This window comes from Ischnura elegans, chromosome 10, assembly GCF_921293095.1.
Source record: "Ischnura elegans chromosome 10, ioIscEleg1.1, whole genome shotgun sequence".
In the NCBI taxonomy this organism is placed as follows: Eukaryota; Metazoa; Arthropoda; class Insecta; order Odonata; family Coenagrionidae; genus Ischnura; species Ischnura elegans.
In genome coordinates, this window is record NC_060255.1 from 46,173,966 (window position 1) to 46,195,002 (window position 21,037).

Genomic DNA, 21,037 nt, shown 5'->3' on the forward strand with positions numbered 1-21,037 from the left:
AATGCCTATTTTCTCTTTTTCCCACAGCTCTTGAAGAGGTTCTTCTTGGAGATGAGGATGTTGAGAGCAGTGATGCTGAAGGAGAAAAAGCCATTTCCTTTTAACGAATATGCCAACTCCTTCAGTGTATCTGAATTGTGCTGCAGTGATTACTGTAAAATGTTTCACCATTTCTGAGCAATTATTAAAAAAATTGCATGCCACAAGTAATAATTGTGACCTCGTGCTAAGTATGAACTCTTAATATCCTTACAGACTCGCCCTTTGTACTTTGTAAATTATTTTGTGAGGATCTGTAATTGTTGTACAGTGAATATTTTCCATATTTCATGCTTTGCTGTTTGTACGTTCTATCATTTTGGCAATCGTGAAATGTGCTGTTTTTAAGGAATCACCTATGGAACCTGAAATACAAAATTTTAGCATGCTGGCAGATGAAATGAAATGATTGGTCATGAGCAAATGAATGCTGTGTGTGGTCATGCTGTCAATTTTTTTGTGAATGAGATAGCAAGCCTTGGCTCAAATTGTGTTGTTAAGGGTATTTGATTTTGAGAATTTTGTTTTTATTCTCTGACAGAGTTATGGAAATGATTAACTTATATTAAATTTTTACCAAAGTTTGGAGTTTTTTTATAATAAAAATATTGAATTGTCTTTTGAAGATTTTAGAGCTTTTAGAAAAATTTTCGTATGCAGTTTGATGTGTTCCATGTCAGTCAACTTTTTCCATTGTAAATGTGGACCACTTCAATGGGCTTTTCTAATGGGCCATTTTTATAAACTAAAAAAAGCAAATAAGCTCTATGGACACATACTAAAGTAAATGTTATATCTTATATAATGATCTCATCTTATCTTTTAAGGCGAGCTTGTGAATTTTTTGAATTCATGAGCATCAAGTTTTTTTTGTTAGCAGAAAGAATGCATGAGATAATATTTTAAATGTTTCTTGTGTTCTGGTAAAATACTCGAGTGAGCTCGATAATATGCCTTCCATTCCCTAATGGTGCTTCTTTGATGGTGAAACCCTTAAATGATGGAATGTGTCAATAAAACAAATGCTGTATACACTTGTTTATTATTGACATGAATCAAAAATCTCATCATGATATTCATTTATAGTTTGTTACAAGATTGCTGGTCAGTTATTTGATCATCAGTATTTATGTTAAAAATCTCTCAAATTATAACTCATAATTATAATCATGGATAAATATCTATTTTTAAAATTTAGGACATCTTCTGACTTCAATTCTCCACCTCATTTCCCAACCATAAATTGTAGTCCACTACGTCTCTAGTATTCTTTGTTTTCGCCTTCCAGCAATAATTCTTTCAGGTGATTATCTACCATAGGTGCTGTTTGGCTAGATCAGTGTTTGCCCATGGCCCTGAGATACAGTGGAACCTCGTTAAAGCGAGTACGGGCTATAGCGACACCCCCGCTATTATGAGAGATAGCCGATGCACCGTCAATTGACCCTATAATAAGCGTGTTAAAAAATTCTATTTTACGAGACCCTTTCGGTGTTGGCTCTCGCCATAGCAAGGGTTTCACCACCGGAAGACTTTCATCAAGACTCCTTAACCTCTGTAATTGCTAGCGATCTGTTAGAAATGAAGTTAATGGAGTGCTCAGTCTCAAATTTATGTGGTAAACTGTCGTTCGATAAATATAATGATGACGAAACAATGCTTTGCATGATTTTTATTCAGTGCGGCGCTTATAAATTGTTTGAATAGTTAGTCGTTATTTGAGAAAAGAAATTTAGTGATGCAAAAAAACATCGCCTTTCGTCTGGATTTTTGCTTATGTTTATCGGATAGATGTTTATCTGTCGCCGCACCACTCCTGTTCCTGTATATCTGTTCGCAACAGGTATATTGGCTATTATTTGATCCACCTCCGGTAAAGCGACAATTCGCTATAGCGAGTGTTTATTAGTGCACCGTGGGGTGTCGTTATATCGAGGTTTCACTGTAGCTCTTTTGACTCTCATTGAACCACATAGTTCTACTCGGCAATGAAATAAGAGGCCTTACATTTATTTACTGCCCCGAGGGATCACAGTGATGCTAGCCTGCCCCTGATTCACATAAGTTCAGCTTTTATAATTGTTAACTGTGATTCTTCTGAGAGGATTTTTATTATTTAAAGATTGCCTATCCGTTAAAGGAAAACTCAATAAAAAAGAATGTTTTCTAGTAGACATGCGTGAGAATGTACGAATTCAGGAAATTTTTGTAAAAATATTGATGCATAGTACATTTCTTTACATAAGAAGGAGTTGGACCCTCCAAAAATAGAAGGAAGAGCATTTATTAATGACAGGAATGTATATTTTGAGGAGAATGTTAAAGAGTAACATTCTATTTGTTCATTTATCAAGACAGGTGCCTGGGAAAGAGAATAGGAGGACTGAGGATGCAGTTCTTAAACAGAGCGTGTGAAATTGTAGAGATTGACATACTACTGAAGCAAATGGCTGAAAACTGGACCTTATGGTTGTGATGACAAGGCTAAGACTCAAAGATGAAAAACTTGATGAGGTATGTTTAAAGGGAAAAATTGCAGCAATTAGTTGGATTCCTAATTAAAAGAGAACAGAGAAAATAACTTATTAATGGTTTATTAAATGGAGTTGGAAAATTTTATTGCCTTTATATACAGTTGTCACTACTGTCAATTGTTGTGTTAAAACTTAACCCTTCCTCCAACAGTGTTTTTGTTATGCCACTATATGTAATATACGCATCCTCACAGTAACAAGGAAAATCACTGATCTTGATCAAATTATTGATGGAAAACTGCTCCTATTCACTGGGATGAGCTATTTGACTGACACATAGTAAGGTCTAGAGGAGAGACTAGATTATCGCGTAGTTGACACTGTGTAATTTGATGCTGTTGATGAGCCTCCAAGGTTTGTTTTTGCCCATTGACTTTACCAACCCCTTTATTTCTCCTTCCTTTTCCTCGTTGAGTACTCTTCCCACAGAAAGTCTCTACACTTTCCACCAGGGTCTCCAAGGGTTTGGACCCAATGATGTGTAACTGGGAAGTATAAGGGAGCCACCGTAAGATTGCCATAAAAGAAATTACCACTTAGAGACATAATATTAAATCCATAGGCATTTCAACTGTGTAATATTACGTTTCCCACCTTGTATTTAAATTTTTGTTTCCAATAATTACAGTAATTAAAATAAGTTAACCCCTGCAAGCTTACTATTAAAAAAATTACTGCGGAGAAATGAAGGACAAATGAAACTCAAATATAAAGAAGATGGAAAGAGAATAATGTATTCAGTCATCGATAGCGGGTTCAGCCATTAAGTTCATGAATTGCTTGACTTCCAGTTCAGTATCCCTGAAGTTCTGATGAAATAACTTTCATTATAATGTGTTGACTTGGATGCCAAGTGTCATTGTTCAGATTAAAATTGTTCTACATAGATAAAAATAAAAATTAAGGTCACAGAAAATTATCAACATGAATTAAAATAATGCTTTTAAGTCAGATCATAATTACCTTTAAAGTTGAGCAGGTATCATCCTTTTGGCTAGACTTCTCTTTCACCTGACGCAAGATGGACTCAAGAAACCTAACACGTTTCTTTAAACGTGTCTCCTTAGTTTGCAGATATTTTATCTTTCTTCTTTGAACTTCTATATGCTCCATGGCAAGAGACAGAAACTTTTTTGCTGCTGTTGGAGAGCTCATCTCGACTTCTGAGAAATCTCCTATGTACCGCAAAGGTCGCTTCCTCTCTCCGGAGCATCCTATCAAACAAAAGGATATTGATCATATTATATTATGTTATTTATTTATTTCTATAAAATTATCAACCCATTACAAATGTCAGAAAAATAGGAAAATAGAAAACTTGCAAGTATATCAAAATCTATAGTATAAAAGGAAAATACATATGACAGACTTAAATAAACATGTCTAAATTTTATCATCAGTCTCAATGTATTGTTTTAACTTGTTGAATTTAATTGAAGAACTAAATGCATTCGGCATACCGATAAGAAATAATATAATTATGTAGTCATCTAAATACTTCTATGTACACGTTAATGCATTTATCATTAGATGTGTAAGATGTTATAGTGTATATCATTATGTACACATCTAAATATTACATGATTGAAGTGATTGCATTGGAGAACTGATATCACCTTCCCCATCAAGGCATTCAGATCCTGAGAAGGGTGTAGCTTAATCATTATAACCCACCGTAAGCGTCATCATAAGATTTCCAAATTATCAACTCCTAAAGCATATCGACATAATCATAGCATGAATAGGTATCATAAGAGATACAAAAAAGTGTTAAATTTAGCTAATTTTTAGCCTCACTGTAGTGAATTAATATCTTACTATTGTGAAAACTAAATACTTAATAAAGGATAAAACTATGTCATCATATTCGAACACTGGAATGCGAAAGGCTACCTGGTTGCGGTGAATCTTTTGAAGGATCATCATTGACGGTCCTATCAGGGCGAGCAGATCCTGAAAATGAAGCAGCGTAATTACTGATTATGCCACCCAATATATATTTACATAACTGAGGATGTGCAAAAAATTAAATGTTCAAGGGAATATTTCTTTATCTATTTTTAAATGTCACCAATTCTTTGTAGTATTAATAAGGATCAAATCATATGCTACAAAATAAGTCTAAATTTCCTCGTCAACCTCACCCAACTGCTTTTAATTAAAATAAATGTATTACGATTGTGATATCTAAAAATAAGTTCATGTCCAATAGGAATGGATAATATACTGTAGTCATCACTGATACTTCAATTGGATGATTACCTGACTGATGTGATTCTGATGGAGCATCGGTATCACTTATACCGTGAAGGCGCTCAGCTCCTGAGAAGGGAAAAGCGTCATTAAGATTTCATAACATGGAAAGCCGGGAATACCCATCACCACACTTAAACCAAAAATCCTTAACCTCCTTCCCCTGCCGTGGGTTGAAATTCCGTGGCCCAATTTTTTTCTCACCATGTATATCTATTTGTTGAATTATTATCTGAATGTGCTTACCTAATTTTAATTTTGTTAACAATTTGAATGTAGGCCCCCCTTGATCTTGAGGCCGCAGGCTGAAGCCTAGTAAGACGATAGGAAAATCTGGCCCAGCTGACGAATCTTCCCCGCAAGAATTAACGGTGTAGTGTTGCGTAGGAGACGATTTTGGGGCTGCTAAGAGTTTATTTCCAAAATAATTGTTCTTAACGGGTGGATGGGTCCATCTAAATGCTACCCCGCAAGGCACCTAAATAGGCGTGTGATGTTAGGACACCAGCCGTCAACTATAAAGCCTAGTATTTATTTCAGTCCTTGTTCGGGAGAAAAACGTATCCTATACCCATGGCAACTGCATAGAGTAGGCCCAATGCCATCGCGTCGAAGGCTGATTCGTGTTGCCACTTCGGTCGCATTTTTATCGGTTTTCAAAAATGTCCGCGGCGCGGTGATGAGTGCAATGCGATCTAAATATTTCCAATTCAATCCAATTTTTCCAGTGTTTTGCAGTATAATGTTTGTCATTGCAAGAAATAGCATTGAAATGTTATGAATTTGATAGATCACATCATCATATGTATAAATTTCAGTTAATGCCCCTAATATTAATTATATGCCCCTATAATTAATTATACCTTATTTCCCCAAAAAACCCGTGATAAATTTGTTCGTGAGTGACACTAGTGGCGGCTTTTGTAAACCCATTTAAATGCGCGGTAGGTGACAACACATAATGAGGCCGACTTGAGGATCCTCTTTTGTAGTATTCGTGCCTGTACCTATCAGTTCGGCAAAATTTCTCTCGTTCGTTTCTATTATAATGTATTTTATATTGATTATACACTATAATCTATTTTCTAATGACTACTTATATTAGTATTTTCTATTGATCGTTTCTATCGAATTTTGAAATTACGTGAAGTTTTACTGTGATGTAGTCCACGTCGCTCTAAATGATATCCATTCGTTGCTCAAGCAGTCTAACCCTAACGCTCCTTTCACACAGCACGGTTTCGCCCGTACGGGAGAAAACCGTACGGGACACATTCCAATAGTGGCGCAAAGAATCAGATAAGAGCTTTCACACTGATACGGCGACGGTTTTTCGCCGTGATACAGCTGCCGTCTGCCACTAGAACCATACGGTCGCCGTCCCCGTCGAACTGTATAGTAGCGCATTGGAGTAAACAGCCCGGTTTCACACAGCCCGGTTTCAGTCGTACGGTTGGTTCGCTAGCGAGTGCACGCTGCTCAGTTCACTGTGGAAAAATGTATGAAATTGACGCTCAGGTGCTTATATCTTTGGTAGAATCTAAGCCTGTGTTGTGGGACAAGACTCTTACAGTATTTAAATATAGAAATGCGACGTGAAATGGTTGGAGTTTGTTTGGCGCCAAAACCTGATTTTGATGTCATCGATAGATAATAATTAATTTAAAAAATTGCTTGTTCTCGATCCATTTTAGCTAAGCAGTACACACAGACAGGTGCACATCCGACTCAAGCCAATGCTCAACTGAAGTCTCTCGCCGTACGACGGGACCGTGCTGTGTGAAAACTACTTTTAAACCACTTACAACCGTACGGTTTTCCCCCGTACGGGCGAAACCGTGCTGTGTGAAAGGAGCATAACATGCAGCCTCTTGAGCCTCTAGGGGCTACCAGCCCAATTCTTTTTAAATTCGTGTAACGCTTTCTGTACGCCCGAGGCAGTTTTTGACGAATTGCGCAACTTTCTTAAGCATATTATCAAGTTCAGGATTTAGTCCCCAGATCCCATTTGCCCACTGCATATTCAAGGTGTGGCCAGACTAGTGCGAAATAGCATCTTTCTCTTTTACTGTTTCTTCCATAAATTCTCCCATAACATGCTTCACGAATCCTATCTTCACTGTAGGTAGCACCAGCGCGGCATAATGTGCACTACTTTCGCTGCCAACCTTGGCATTGGTCATATGCCTTCTGTGTATTTGAATGCCCCTCGTTATTCGCCGCAGTGGGTTATGGAGGGTCGTAGTTTCTTGACTGAGTTGTTGGGAGGGACAACGGAGAAGTGTCGGCTGAATGTCTGCTCCGACATGTTAAATTGTCCGACTTGTGTAATACAATTGGAAATTCTTATTTGGCCATTCTGCTGTCCATGTGTTCGATTTCCCCTCCGTTCTTTTCCCTAATGACTCCTACAAATTTTACTTCCCCTATTCTGGTCACCAAAATAATGTGAGCTTTCGCGATCAACAATGCATATATTGGGTGGGCGGACTAGCTCCTAGAGCGTTTGGCAGGGGTGATTATTCCTTCCTGACATGCACTCAGCTGCTCGAAGTTTATGCAGTCGGGTCCCCCATCACAAGTGTCGTCTTGAAACTGCTTCGTTTAATGTTGATCTCCGAATATCCGGCGACAGGGAGAATATCGGGCGTAAGTTGTGACAAATTTTGGAGGTGAGGGCGTAACACTTTTTGTGGGGAGATAAAAAAAATGAAATCAAAATTATGAATTAAAATCTTTAAATTTTTAGCCGCTTACAGTCTTTCCGAACAGAAAGCAGGTAAGAGATTTACGACACCGCTTGAGAGCCAAACAATGGCCGCGTACCTGCGGCGTCCGCCGAGCGTACACGAAATAATGAGTCACATATGTACTGCATCTATTCGCACTCCACTCTGAAAAATCGTCGCACAAAAGTAAGCGTAAATTGTAATTTTTTATCACAGTTTTGATTTCCACGAGTTATTTCATGAAAAAAGAGTCTAAACACGACTGAGTTATGTCAATCAGTTGCGCTACACAATTTTATTCTACCTCGTGCAATTTTCAAACATGAAAGTGGGAGGTGAAAGGGCCTCATAAGTGGAATAGCCTAAGGATTCTTTTCATCTTATTCCGCCCGTATACGTAAGTGCAATAATATTAACACATAAGTGAATTTAGCTTAGAACTGCTATATACCAATCTGAAAAATGTTGATTAGTGGAATGCACGGCGCAGCGTACGCCATAAACAGGGTGATTTCCTGATTTTTTATTGTCTAAATCGAAATATTAATACTCGTGGAGTACGCATTTTGCGCTTTAAGATTTTTAAATGAAGTTATCTATTTTTCGTGATGAAATGAAAAGTGAAAATTTTCATGCGCGCGAAAACGCGACGGCTATGTATAAATGCTATTAAAAGCCCGTGTGACGTCATTCTGGTTCCGGCTGCGGCTGTGTGAGGCCACCTTGGAGCGAGACTATGAACGCCGCTACGATGCAGTCTGCTAGCAGGGAGCAAAGTACCTTGCTAGCAGGTAGCACTTGGCTTAAATAAGGATTATTAATACCCTATCAAACGAAGGAAACTTTCCGACCTTAGGCAATTTTAATAGGTGATTATTAAGAGATGTTTCCCTGAGCTCTGTGCCTCACGCATGCATTGGTAATCTGAGACGATGTAAAACTCCTGCAGGCTATTCAGAAACTCCGTGAAGACGAAAGGTTTCGCGACGGGATCGCGAAAATCACATTGTTGCTATCCATTAAGTCATTTCGAACTTTCCGCCACGTAAAGTTTCGTGCTTTAGTTTACGCGACGAGAGTTGTCAGGTGATTATTAAGAGATATTTCCCTGAGCTCTGTGCCTCATGCATACATTGGTAATAGCAGGCGATATAAAACTCCGGACTACTCGTATAGCATCTGGGCCCTTGTGACGTGACGTGGAGTGGCATCGCATGGGCGCCTTTTTCAAATGAGGTTCATTCATCTAAACTGGGATTTCTAGAGGCCTTTTTACACGATACATTGACACGTACGAGTTAATGTGCGTTTGCGTGTATGATTTTTGTGGACCGGAACGGAACATGTACGAATGCATGATCCAAATTAGAACAGGTTCTATTTTCTGTGCATGCATTCGCACAAGTTGGGTGGTTACACGGTGCATTTTGGCGTTCATTCTCGCGTTCATGCATTTATACATTAACCCGTACGTGTTAGTGCACCGTGTAAACAGGCCTTAAAAGCAAATAATTTGTATATAATGAATACACTAATGGTGGGTAACGAATCGTAATCAATGCCTTTCGTTTTCTTTGATGAAGAAAACTACCTTATTTCCCCCATAGAGGTGGCAATGAGGAAATCGATATGGAGCAAAGCAGTTGAGACACTTACCTAAACATTCCCCTTGTAAAACTGTGGACGTTACTGGTTCTGAGACTTCCGAGCTTGTTTCCGTAGGTTCCCGTGGTGTACTTTTCTTTGCCTTCTGACAGAACCCAAAAATGGAAGGGACTGCGTCTGTCTTAAGCCAGCGATTACCGAACCTTTCTGCAACGAAAGACTCAGGAGTGAAGTGCTTTGAACATATTCTGGTGTATACCGTAGGAACGAACTTATCTCTTTTCAAAGCTATCACCCATTTCTTTTTTAATTCTCCGTCGGAGGGAAAGCTAAGGAAGAAAGAAGATATACAGTATATTAACTAATTTACTTAAGAATGAGCAAATAAAAAAAACAGGCTTTCAACAATTTCTGAAAATAACCATAGACCATTGAGAACATACATAATAATATAATTGTTTTTAAAAATGCTAAATGGAAGAGATTTTTTTTAAAACGGAAAGGATAAACTTCAAATGGTAGAAATGATATGAAAAATGTTTTTTCTTGACTCGATTGAAAACATTTTTCCACAACGCATTTCCTTCTTTGGCTAAATCGAAATTGGAAGCTACATGACGAGATATAAGGGCTCCATAATAGCGATGAAGAGACTTCCATAGTTTATTTAACATATAACGACCGGTTTCGGCTTCGGCTGTCAGGGCATTTTAAGTGCCTTGAAAAGCATATGGAGAGGATAGATCTCTACGTTTTTTTAATGTACTTGAAAATGGCTTGACACCCGTAACAAAGCTTTATATGTTATATAAACTGTGGGAGTCACAAAGTCTATTCATTCCTCATTTGATGTTTATATTTTTCCTCCCGAGTTCTTTTCTGCCAATTAAGTCGTTTAACTATGTTATTAAATCGATTCCGAAAGTTTCAAAGATGTGTATAAAAGGTATACCTTCACTACGCGCACGCATTTGAATTACGTCAAAATCACGTCATCGACAGCAACTTCAGTTGTTTTTGGTGACGCGATTGTGATGTACCATCGAGTCTGTTTACTTGTTCAAGATATCATCACCCTTTGGCGCTTTCGGAATCGGCGCCAAACCACGCACAAAATGAATACCCCCACATATGATTACGCATGGCGAATGCTTACCCGTGGAAGGATATTCCGCTTCCTTTCACGAATCTTTCTTTGCAGCCTTGAGCACAGCACGAGTGAACCATGTTCCTCCGTTGAGATAGCGAGGCGGGAGCGCCAAGAAGCACGTGACGTCTAGAGCCTTTCTTCCATGACACCATTCGGCTGTGATCGCTCGTCGGGAGATCTTGCCACACACCACGTGACCCATCCCTCCTTCACTTTCGTGACGTCATGCCCCGCCAACTGGTATTCAAGGTCCATGGTATGCCCTTCACGGATCTTTCGAGCGCAGCTAGGGACGAGTTTTCCACTTCGTATCGCGCACCTACGTATTTCAGAAAATGGAGTTTACACGAAAAAATGAGAATTGCTGCTTGGTGAAAATCTTTTGCTGTACCTAGTAGGTAATCACCGTATGCCAGTCAGCATTGGTTTTTAAGGGGATGTCTTATCTCACTATCTTTGTAGGAAGTAGAACGAATGGTGCAAGATTTGTGAGAACTAACCCTTGCCACCTGGAACTAGGCAGGGGGTGTTTGGGGACTTCACCCCTCTCCCCCCGAAAATTTTCCTTCATGTCGATATATCTGCGGAGAAGACCACTAGCTGAGAGGTAACTATCCTATGACACCCCATTTTTCGATTTGTTTACAGAGTATAATATCGTCCAATAACATTTATATCTAAATATTATCCAGCTAAGGAGGTGAAATAAGATTTTATGCTTTCCTGGCGAATAAGGTGGGTAATTTTTGTTCTTTTTTTTCGGGATTCCCTCCGGGTTAAATTCTTAAATTTAGCCAACGTTTCGAGATCCAACTCGGGATTCATCCTTAGGGCTGCTGAATGTCGTTTTATTGAAACGTTGTCAAAATAGCCACAGCCCCATAGGTGATTGGAATGGGGTGAATCATCACCAGCATGCACCAGAGGATTAAAATTTACTTTAACAAGCTCGACGCGTCATGCAAGCAACACGTGACTCATAATATGCTATATAGTACTCATAAAGACAATCCATTAATGAAGCCACAACATGCAAAAACACGCTGTTAGAGAAACTAGAAAAATTGAGAAACATGCCCTAAGGAATACATGAGTGAGCAAGTTACACCACCACAACAAACCCACTTCCAAGTCCCAACACTACTATCACAGTCTCTTACGGTTCGCTGAGAAAACAGCAATGCCTTGAAGTAAATTAATTATATAATGAGACGTGGGGTGATTTTGACGATTTTTGGACGCCCTCCCCCTTATGTGAGATATCGTGAGATTTGGCTCGACCCCCTCCCTCGAATCTCACGTGAGATTGTTCAAGATGCGTATTTTCAGTGTAAATATGTTAATCCGTGATTCATTGCGTTGGATTTATTAAAAAAGTTGCTTAATTTTTTATTTAACAGGAGATTAGTTAACATTGGTATCACGAATATTACAAAAGAGGATCCTCAAGTCGGCCTCTAAATGTGTTGTCAACCACCGCGCGTTAAAATGGGTTTACAAAAATCGCCATTCGCGTCGCTGACGGACAAATTGAACCGAATTTGACGGGGAAATAACGTATAATTAGAGGTTTCAATCGAAATTTACATTCCTGATGATGTTATTCATTCCACTTCAATGTTATTCCTCGCGATTAAAACCACTATACTGCAAACTATTGGAAAAAAGTGATTCGCATTGCAATCATTACTGCGCCGCGGACATTTTTAAAAACCGATTAAACTGCGACCGAAGAGGCAACAGAAATCAACCTTCTGTGGGATGCAATTGGGCCCCATCTATGCAGTCCCCTTGAGTAGTATGTAATATTATTAATTGCGTGCTCCATTTAAACCATATTTCTCGCAATTTTACACTTTTTCTTGCGGAAAAAAATACGTGATACTTGCCAATAACCTCCCCTCACCCCTACGCAGGGATGCCAAAAATATTGGGGGGGGGGCAAACCGGGGATCTTGCCCCGGGAAATTTATAAGTAGTGAGTTTTAAGTTTTTTAAGCATTTTATAAGAGTCAAATGATCAACATTAGAACCCTGATAACTTGAATCTCGATATCTGGACACTCAGGGGAAAATCGAAAAGCCTGACACATTTTTTCCTCACACCCATAACGAATTTTTGAGGGGGCTCGGGCCCCCTCAGGCCCCATGGAGTCTGCGCCACTGCCCCCACGTGAGATAGCTGATTTGATGAAATGTATGCCGATGCGTGAAAATTGACTTAAATAATATCAGAATAAGCAACCCGCGTGACACCCAAATTACCCCGCCGCAAATTTCAGGCTGTGTCCGCTTGTGACACGATTGCTTGAGTATTTGTGGTAGCACCTACATGCAACCGGGTGCAGGCTGGGGAGAAATGCTCAGCCCCTGGTATGCACTCTGGAGTTGGCTCGCAGCTTATCATGTAGATTTATATTTCCATGATAATAAAATAAAATGGTAAACTTCCACACAATTTTATTAACAAAGTACCGACCCGGTTTCGACACGGAGTGTCATTATCAAGGTACCAATTTAGCTTTCCAAGTTCTATAGATGCCGTCGTTACATTGATACTTTGTTAATAAAATTGTGTGGAAGTTTACCTTTTGTTTATTCTCATGGATATAAAACATTTCCACCAGATATCGTCGGACACTGTGAATTATGTTAGATTTATAATGTTAAAGTGGCAGAAAATTTTGATCCATTAATACAATAATCAAAGGGAATCTACGCGTACTGAAAATTTGAAAGAAATTATTAATTTCAGCATACCTTTTTTCCGTTCCATGATACAGCCATACCGATACCTCCACTGCAGGGGCGCAGCTAGGAATTAAGGCTGGGGAAGGGTTTAGGTGCAACTAATACGGGGTGTGTGGGGGTATAGAATACCCACCAGGACAAGCGGTAGGTGCGAGATTAATAAATTGCGGAATTTTAAGATAAATGGTTCTAAATGGTGAGTTTTACGGATTTCTGAGGGATATTCTATTAATCTTTACACTATTCTATTAGTAATATCAATTCAATTAAGTAAAATGGATTAAACTATAAAATTTCTCGAGCCCTGGGGGGGGTTTCATCCCCCAAAACCCCCCCTCGCTGCGCCACTGCTCCACTGCACAAACGCTCAACAATCGCCCACCAAATCAAATCCGCCTACTGCCAGCTGAGCGCATTCGTATTGTTAACAATCCAATTGGATTACTAGATGAGCGCATTTGATTTGGTGGGCGATTTTTGAGCGTTTGTGTAGTGGAGGTATCGATACCTTGGTTCTCACGTTTTATTCTTTCATTTGAGCATGGCTTAGTAGTGGGTGTTTTCTGTAAATTTTTTTCACCTCATTGGCTAGAAAATTACGCGCCCAAATTATCGATAAGGCGTCCTCTTACGGGCATTGTTACTATTCCTTCAGGTTTTCTACAAAAAAACTAAAGGCTTATTCTCTTGGTTTTTATTTAAATGGTCCTGAAATTAGTTCACCCCTTACACATTTATTTTATATTAATCCTATGTTTTCTATCAAGATGACCATCCTGCCAACTGCCTGTTCATAGTACAATAGCAGTTCCACTTAATAGGATGATGCCGTAAGAAGATAAAAACATTATAGGAGGAGAAAAATGAAAAATTGGAATCTTCTCATCACCAGGAATAAAACAACCATTTAATGGAATACACTTACATAATACATATGCTGTTAAACTGGAAATGTAATCACCGGCGATATATAAATGTTCTTTTGGAAATGGTCCGTTAAACTATATAAAATAAATATTACGATTTTTGCGTGATATTTTCTCTCATTACTTTCTCACACAAGGTAATTTTTCTTTGCTAGTCTTACAAGTGCATTATTTGAAAATGCAAATGGCCCCTAAATTGAATGTACTTGGTCATAAATCTTTGCTAAGAGTACAATGGGAGTGAGAATTAAATCACGTTACAAAGATTTATATTAATCCTATGCTTTCTTTGCAGTAGAGTGGTAGGTACTTTACCTGGACGATCTTCCAATTCCTTGTGAATGTGACTGAATAATTAAGTGGAAATTAGTTTCCACAAATAATTTAACTTTTATTGGATTTAAAATTTTTTGTTGCTCTATATCAGTAGTAGATGAGCATAAGCCACTTATGTGAGATATTTTTCAAAGAAAGATTTAAATTCGCACGCAAATCGCAAGGAAAAGGTTTTAGCCCGGTCAAATTAGTCCAAAAAATAGGGGTACCCTTGCAGAAATTGCCAACAAGCTGAAAATTCTCATGACCCTCAAGGATACCACATTTATGAAATCCTGAAAAGTCCTCATCGATCCCGTGTGTGCAAAAAATTTTATTCAAGGTCAAAGGTCACAAAAATGAGTTTTTTGCATTTTTTGGCCAAACGTTTAGTTTTATGATAAAAATTGCTCAGATCAAAATTGTAGATCAGAAAATTATCTACAGAATTGTCCATTCTATTTTTTCTCTAAGATTTATCGTTTCTGAGAAAAAAAACCTTTTAAATAATAATTAATAATGTTCCAATAATGTTCGGAGAACGCAACAATATAGTCAAACATATTACGGAGAGTACAGCTCCAGCCTACATTCGAAAGGCTTTCTCTCAGAAACGGTAAATCTAAGAGAAAAAATAGAAATGACAATTTTGTAGATAATTTTCTGATCTACAATTTAGATTTGAGCAATTTTTATCATAAATCTAACCGTTTGGCCAAAAAATGCAAAAAAACTCATTTTTGTGACCTTTGACCTCGAATAAAATTTTTTGCACACACGGGATCGATGGGGACTTTTCAGGATTTCATAATTGTGGTATCCTTGAGGTTCATGAGAATTTTCGGCTTGTTGGCAATTTATGCAAGGGTAAATGTCTATTTTGACCGGGCTATTTAGCCAGTCTTTTAGATGCTCCATCCATTCTTGTTAGTGTTCCGGTTTCATTAATAGTATTTTTCGAAACAAGTGTCCTAGGAACTCTTCAAGCATTGTTATACATTTAACGAATAAGTATTTTCTAATTAACGTTTTTCACGATTGTACGGCTACAGTACTTAAGGAAAGCTTAGCTAACTTAATACAGTCTTACAGTCCTGGATTAGATGTTTCAGTATTTGACAAATGTGCACCAATCTCAGTTGCAAGTAAAAGGAGATATTGCATTATGTTTAATGAGGAAGCATGCAATGAATTCTCAAAATTTTGTGAAATTTTAAATATTTCTAGCATCATTAATGTGATAATGGGAAGCAGATGCCATTTAAGTATTCGTTTACTTATGCTGACTTTAACTGAAGGGAAAGTAATAACGTTCAATTCTTCTCTTTATGCTCTCTCTCTATTATTAATCTCACTGCATTACAGTAATAATTTCACATTCAGGTGAATGAAATGTAATGGTTGGAAGAGTTCGAATCCTTTTCTGCACTCATGATATTTTCTTCTTACAAGCACATAATTTTTGGACCCATATACATTGTTCAAAGTAAGTAAAATAGTAAGAACTTGTAAATGAATTTCGGTCAACACGGCATTCAAGCTTGGTGTTGGTCAGTATATTATATATGTATATGCGAAATATTTTTGGTAAAATGAAACTAATATTGGTGATTTATCACCTGCTACCGTGCAAATGGGCCAAATATTCAGTAAAAATAAATGTAATGAATGTAAAGTAAATGTCCAGTGTAAAATCGAAAATCGAACGAAATCAGTATAATCAGTGATTTTTTTCCACATAAAGCAGAATTCGATTTCCCGCGCTCTAAATGTGTTCCATTCTTTTGAGAAAGTGAAGTTAAACGCTACCTGTTGGTCAAAGTTTGAAGTAATATCCTTACTTTCCCACCAAAATGAATGCAGACGACATCTGTTAAGCAAATCTGTAACTAATCATTGGGGCCCTCCCGACCCCCCACCCACCCATTTCTGATAAATACGCAATTATTTTTTACTTGTTTTGTATTCAGAACGACGCGGGTAGCCCAGAATACACAAAAAAAGTACATTTTTTTGCGAAACGATTGGATTTTTTTTCGGCCGCCCGGGCGGCCCGCCGGGAGAATATTCGTAATATGGCGAATTTAAGTAAATATTTTTAGGTTTTCTGGACGTTTTACGTCGTTCTGAACCCACTGTATAGATTTCTAGAAAAGATTTTTCATGGAAAAGATTTTTTTCCAAAAATTCGAAAAATAAAAAAAAAATCGCCGGCAAAATGAATCGATTTAACATTCGCTGTGGTTTCCTTATCGACTTCCGTCTCTTAACCTCCCGGCCACCCGGGATTTTTGTGAAATATGTGTTTAAAAGTCGATTATGAATGAGGAAATCTAGGACTTCGTCGTTTTTCTGAAAATTTTGGCTGAGGACAGTCAAGACGCCGAAGCAGGCGAAATCCAAGGCCTACCCCTTGGATTTTGCTCTCTCTCAGTGAGGAAGGTTTGGACTTAGAATTATTTCCGAAGCGACTTAAGACTATGATTGAACGAATCATTTTCTTGCTGATCCTAGTGATTCGATAGGAGGAAACCGGATCAGAAACGCAAGTTCCTGAAGCAAGCCGTTCCAACGATTGGGGGATGTACAGTGTACTACAGAACTCCCGGCATTGCAAATAAACAAGTGACTGATACAGAGGATGGTGTCATGCCCATTTGACCGCGGCTCTTCCGTCTGTATCGATCTAACTTTACATATATGGATGCAAGGATTTCAACCACAGGGTATAGATTTGATTTTATCATAAGATAAATGGACCACAGATTTCGATAGAATGGTTGTTCGAAGAAAAACCAACAGTTTGAAGATCGAATGCCCCGAATATTTTTATTCCCCTCCACGAGGTAACATTTATGACATTCGTGCATAATTGCTGCAGCGTTAATACCTTTATTTAGAAATTTACTTATCTGAAGTAATTTTTCAATACATTTTGTGCTCTTAGGAAATTTTTAATCATAAAAATGGCCATTAACAACAAATGAGCATTAAAAACAAATGAAAAAAGGAAATAATACCGAAAAACTGCAGTTTCTACAATAATTCATTTACCCCAGTGAAATTACCTGTTACTATGAAGAACTTACCAAGGAAGGAAATACAGACATTTTTATCACTAAAAAAATAACGGAAACAACTTATATTGATTTCATTTTTATTGATAGAAAAATATTACATATCATAAAAAATCCTTCAATTTATTTTAGAGTGATGCCTTCCTACGTAAGTTAAAGAAATGTACTATTTTTGACAGAAAAATTTCTGCATTGTATTCCAATGATGTTATAATGAGCAGGTCACCAAATCAGCTTAGCACTCTGCTCCAAGGAAATAATTTCAGCCAACAGCAGCAGCCTTCAGAACTCAGCATTGGCGCTCATCTTACAGCTGAATCTTCTAGTTTATCTCCCACGCGGTCCCATTCGTTCTGCGCTAGAAACCACATCAGCCCAGGATACAGGATGGGAATAAAGAAGAAAAAAGAAATTACCCGTGGATTCAATAAGTTGGCAACAAGCACTTGAATATCATTATCAACTCATAAATAATAATAAAACTTGGCATTAGAAACTAATACTCGTTTCATTTTAACATTGAGGAACTAATATTCGTTTCATTTTCATCCATAGAAAAATTAAACAAATCATGTAGGATCCTTTAGCTTATTGTAAAGTATTTTGCTGAAAAAATGAGAAAATCCCCAGTGGGGTCACTAAGTTGGCAATAAGCACTTTAATATGATTCTCAGCTCGAAACAGAAACAAAACTTGGCAATTAGGTACGGGAATATCAAATGAAAGTGAAAAAATGTAAGGTATAAACTTTATGCTGTTATATAGGTCAGTGTTACTATTTTTTATGACCACTAAAATTAGTAAAATTCGACGTGTACCACCTTTGTAGCTCGGAAAATGTTGAAGCGGTATTCCAGTTCACGCCCGGCGTTTTGTGACGTGTTCTGCAGCAGCACCGATGGCAGCTTGTATTCTAGCCTTTAGTTCGCAGACGTCAGCAACTGGTGTGACGAAGACTCTGTCCTTGAAACAGCCCCAGAAAAAAAGTTATAATGTCAAAAGGTTATTCTGTAATACTTTTTTACAATCAGAGCAAGACTTTATGCTCATCCTGTATAACGCAGACAGTACAAAAATTTGAAATACACGAAATAATATTTTAAAATACAGCCTCGTAGAGACGGAATTTAGGACCTGGATTTTCTGTGGGGCGGTCGTATAAAATGTTTTTTTACCTTATACTCATTAAAAAATAACATTATCAAACTGAAATTTTCAGAGTTTATAGAGTGCATACCAAATTTGGTTGTATTTATCAGAAATTGAACCAAGAAAATCCGGCGTTGCAATTTGTTGTGTTGTAAGCCTGTAATGGTGCTGTAACCAAAAACACTTAAGGGTTAGCAGCACTGTTTTTTGTATGTCTGACCTGCTGTGTTCTACCCGGTCTCAGTCTGTAACCCGCCCTGCTACGAAGTAGTTGTTGTCCGGCAAATGTTCTCCAACTGTAATCTAACATTTCATTTTACGAGGCAATAAATAGCCTTATGTACATCGTAAATGAAGTCAATTATTTACGACTGAAATCCCAACACAATTTTCAAATCTAAGTGCAACGTCTCCAAGCATGAATCTCGAGAAGTAAGAGATTTGAAAAAGAAAATTTTGTTGTAAGACAAGGAGGAATTCCCGTTGACAATACAGCATGACTTATTACCTTGGATGTACAATTTCAATCTTTCTTAAAATTAAGAAAAAAATCCTTCCCGATTAACTTTAAACTGTCGCAGGAGAGGCATATTAGCAATAATATTGAATTATATTTTGATATCATTTAATTACTTTGAGTTAATACATTTAATTCAGTACATTGATAGATGAAATTTCTTCACTTTTCTCGCAAGGGCAACAGTTTCACAAGAATGGAATATTTAGCGAGGAATACAATCGATATAGGACTATTTTAACGGATACGTTTGCTTTAGGTTTACGCGGAGAATATTCCGGAAGAAACTGTCACGCTAACAAGAACGAACTACGCGACGCGACTTCCACAAAAAGAATTTGTCATTCTTCAGGAGTAAAATTTAAGTCGAAGTTTCTCATCAAAGTTCATCGTGAAATGCCAAAATAGCCTTTCTCTCGACTCACCTCTGAAATATTTGCTACCAATTTGGAAGCACATGGTAAAAATAAGGGACATAAATTATTCAGCGAAAGTAAGCAGCGGACTTACCCTCAGTATTTGACTCTCGCACAAAAAATGACCTAAACGTTGCGGATTCGAGGGAATAGATTAGCCATACCAGACCAAGATGATGGCAGATAGCCCCGAACGTTGTATACAGAAAAATATAGTATTTACGAGTTACTTAATGTCCAAATATTCTCAATTACTTTAGAACATTTCCACATAACTTTAATAGTTGTACAGCATATTCCACTGCTAACTAATAGCTATAATAAAAATTGGAATTCGAAAGTTACTTTCTCCTGCATTACCAAAGTTAAACAGAGAAAATCAAGCAACGACAGAGCAAGGTATACAACCGAATAAATAATGCAGTTAGCGTTTTTTGAGGTTTTGATACCGTAAAGCTTTGGCTGAAATGGAAAAATTACACTAAGAAGAATCGATTAAACAAAGGAATGAAGTTATTTTTTAGTGCCAAAACCTTACCATAAATTCATGAATAATGGCACTATGATACACACATTCAACATCCAATGTATTCCATAACGTTTAATTAGAAATCAAGGCTAACGGTAATCTTAATCTTATACATTTATGTTCACCCACACACCAATCAAGTAGGACATGGATTCACCTGAAAAATCTCACCACCGCCCGATTTGAACCACAGCCAATCAGGATGAAAAACCAATCAAATATACCATACCTCTTGGAAAGTCCCCAAATATACCATACCTCTTGGAAAATTAATTAGGCACAACCACTTGGTAATATGCTCTAATACTCATAATAATTTACCGATAATATCCTCTTAAATTCACACTCCCGTCAGAAAGACGTGACACGTGGTGAGACTGAACAGAATAACTACTCTTTACACCACCCTAAGGTGGACCGCATGGCTCCATTCGACGTGAACTTTCGGATTGTATTAATGGCACGACGACACAATAACGGAAGAAAGATTTAAGAACTAACAAAGCTACTATTAAACAAAACCGCAACACGAAAGATATTCCTGAGGACAAGAATTACCCAATTATTAATCCATTGTAATATCATTCCTCCATACACGTCATAAATTATCTGCCAGCCCTCATCATCACCATTATAATTGATGTTAAGACAAAGCACTCGTACTTAAAATAGGAGCGTAATAACGTTCACGATAAATTCGCTCCCATTTCACCGAATTAGCACATTATTTCCTTACCATTGAATGTTCGACGAACCAGCAGCACAACACCGCCGAACGGTCCACCCCCCAGCCAGGTGCGCGAGCGAATGAACGAAAAAATTCCTGCTTCGCTCCCGGCATACCATGCCACCATGCCACCATGCTTCACTGACGAGCGAGAATCGCGATGCGCCAACCGCGAAATCAGGCGGGGTATATGAAACCTCAATATGAAACCCGCTGAATGAGGAGATCAGTTGAATACAAACTTGAATAGTTATTATGGGTGAAGATTTGATTAAAGAAAGGCAGAATTACTCTTTTATTACATTATACTCACGTTAATA

General features: G+C 37.8%; 2 protein-coding genes and 1 long non-coding RNA gene across 10 annotated transcripts in view; 1 reads left to right on the forward strand and 2 right to left on the reverse strand.

Moving 5' to 3' along the window:
- The window catches only part of LOC124167108, a 428,168-nt gene extending 427,097 nt beyond the window's left edge, over positions 1-1,071 (forward strand). For all 7 annotated transcript variants that reach the window (XM_046544902.1, XM_046544906.1, XM_046544904.1 and 4 more), the window contains one exon: positions 28-1,071. In XM_046544902.1, the coding sequence (XP_046400858.1) occupies positions 28-104 (77 nt within the window). In that variant the 3' untranslated portion in view covers positions 105-1,071. The remainder of the gene's footprint in view (positions 1-27) is intronic.
- A 1,560-nt stretch (positions 1,072-2,631) lies between these two features.
- LOC124166685 (THAP domain-containing protein 1-like) lies at positions 2,632-10,598 on the reverse strand. 2 transcript variants are annotated; one of them, XM_046544330.1, is made up of 6 exons: positions 10,317-10,598; positions 9,212-9,489; positions 4,836-4,895; positions 4,467-4,526; positions 3,537-3,787; positions 2,632-3,058 (listed from the first exon to the last, which is right to left on the reverse strand). In XM_046544330.1, the coding sequence occupies exons 1-6, from the start codon at positions 10,460-10,462 to the stop codon at positions 2,822-2,824; spliced, it is 1,032 nt and encodes a 343-aa protein (XP_046400286.1). In that variant the 5' UTR covers positions 10,463-10,598; the 3' UTR covers positions 2,632-2,821. The 2 variants fall into 2 exon arrangements, with proteins under 2 accessions (XP_046400286.1, XP_046400287.1); XM_046544331.1 differs by lacking the exon at positions 4,836-4,895 and having other exon boundaries at positions 10,317-10,597.
- A 6,698-nt stretch (positions 10,599-17,296) lies between these two features.
- LOC124166871 lies at positions 17,297-20,813 on the reverse strand. Its single transcript, XR_006866522.1, has 3 exons — positions 20,727-20,813; positions 18,201-18,342; positions 17,297-17,732 (listed from the first exon to the last, which is right to left on the reverse strand). It is a non-coding gene; the product is annotated as an uncharacterized LOC124166871 (long non-coding RNA).
- Positions 20,814-21,037: the final 224 nt, after the last annotated feature.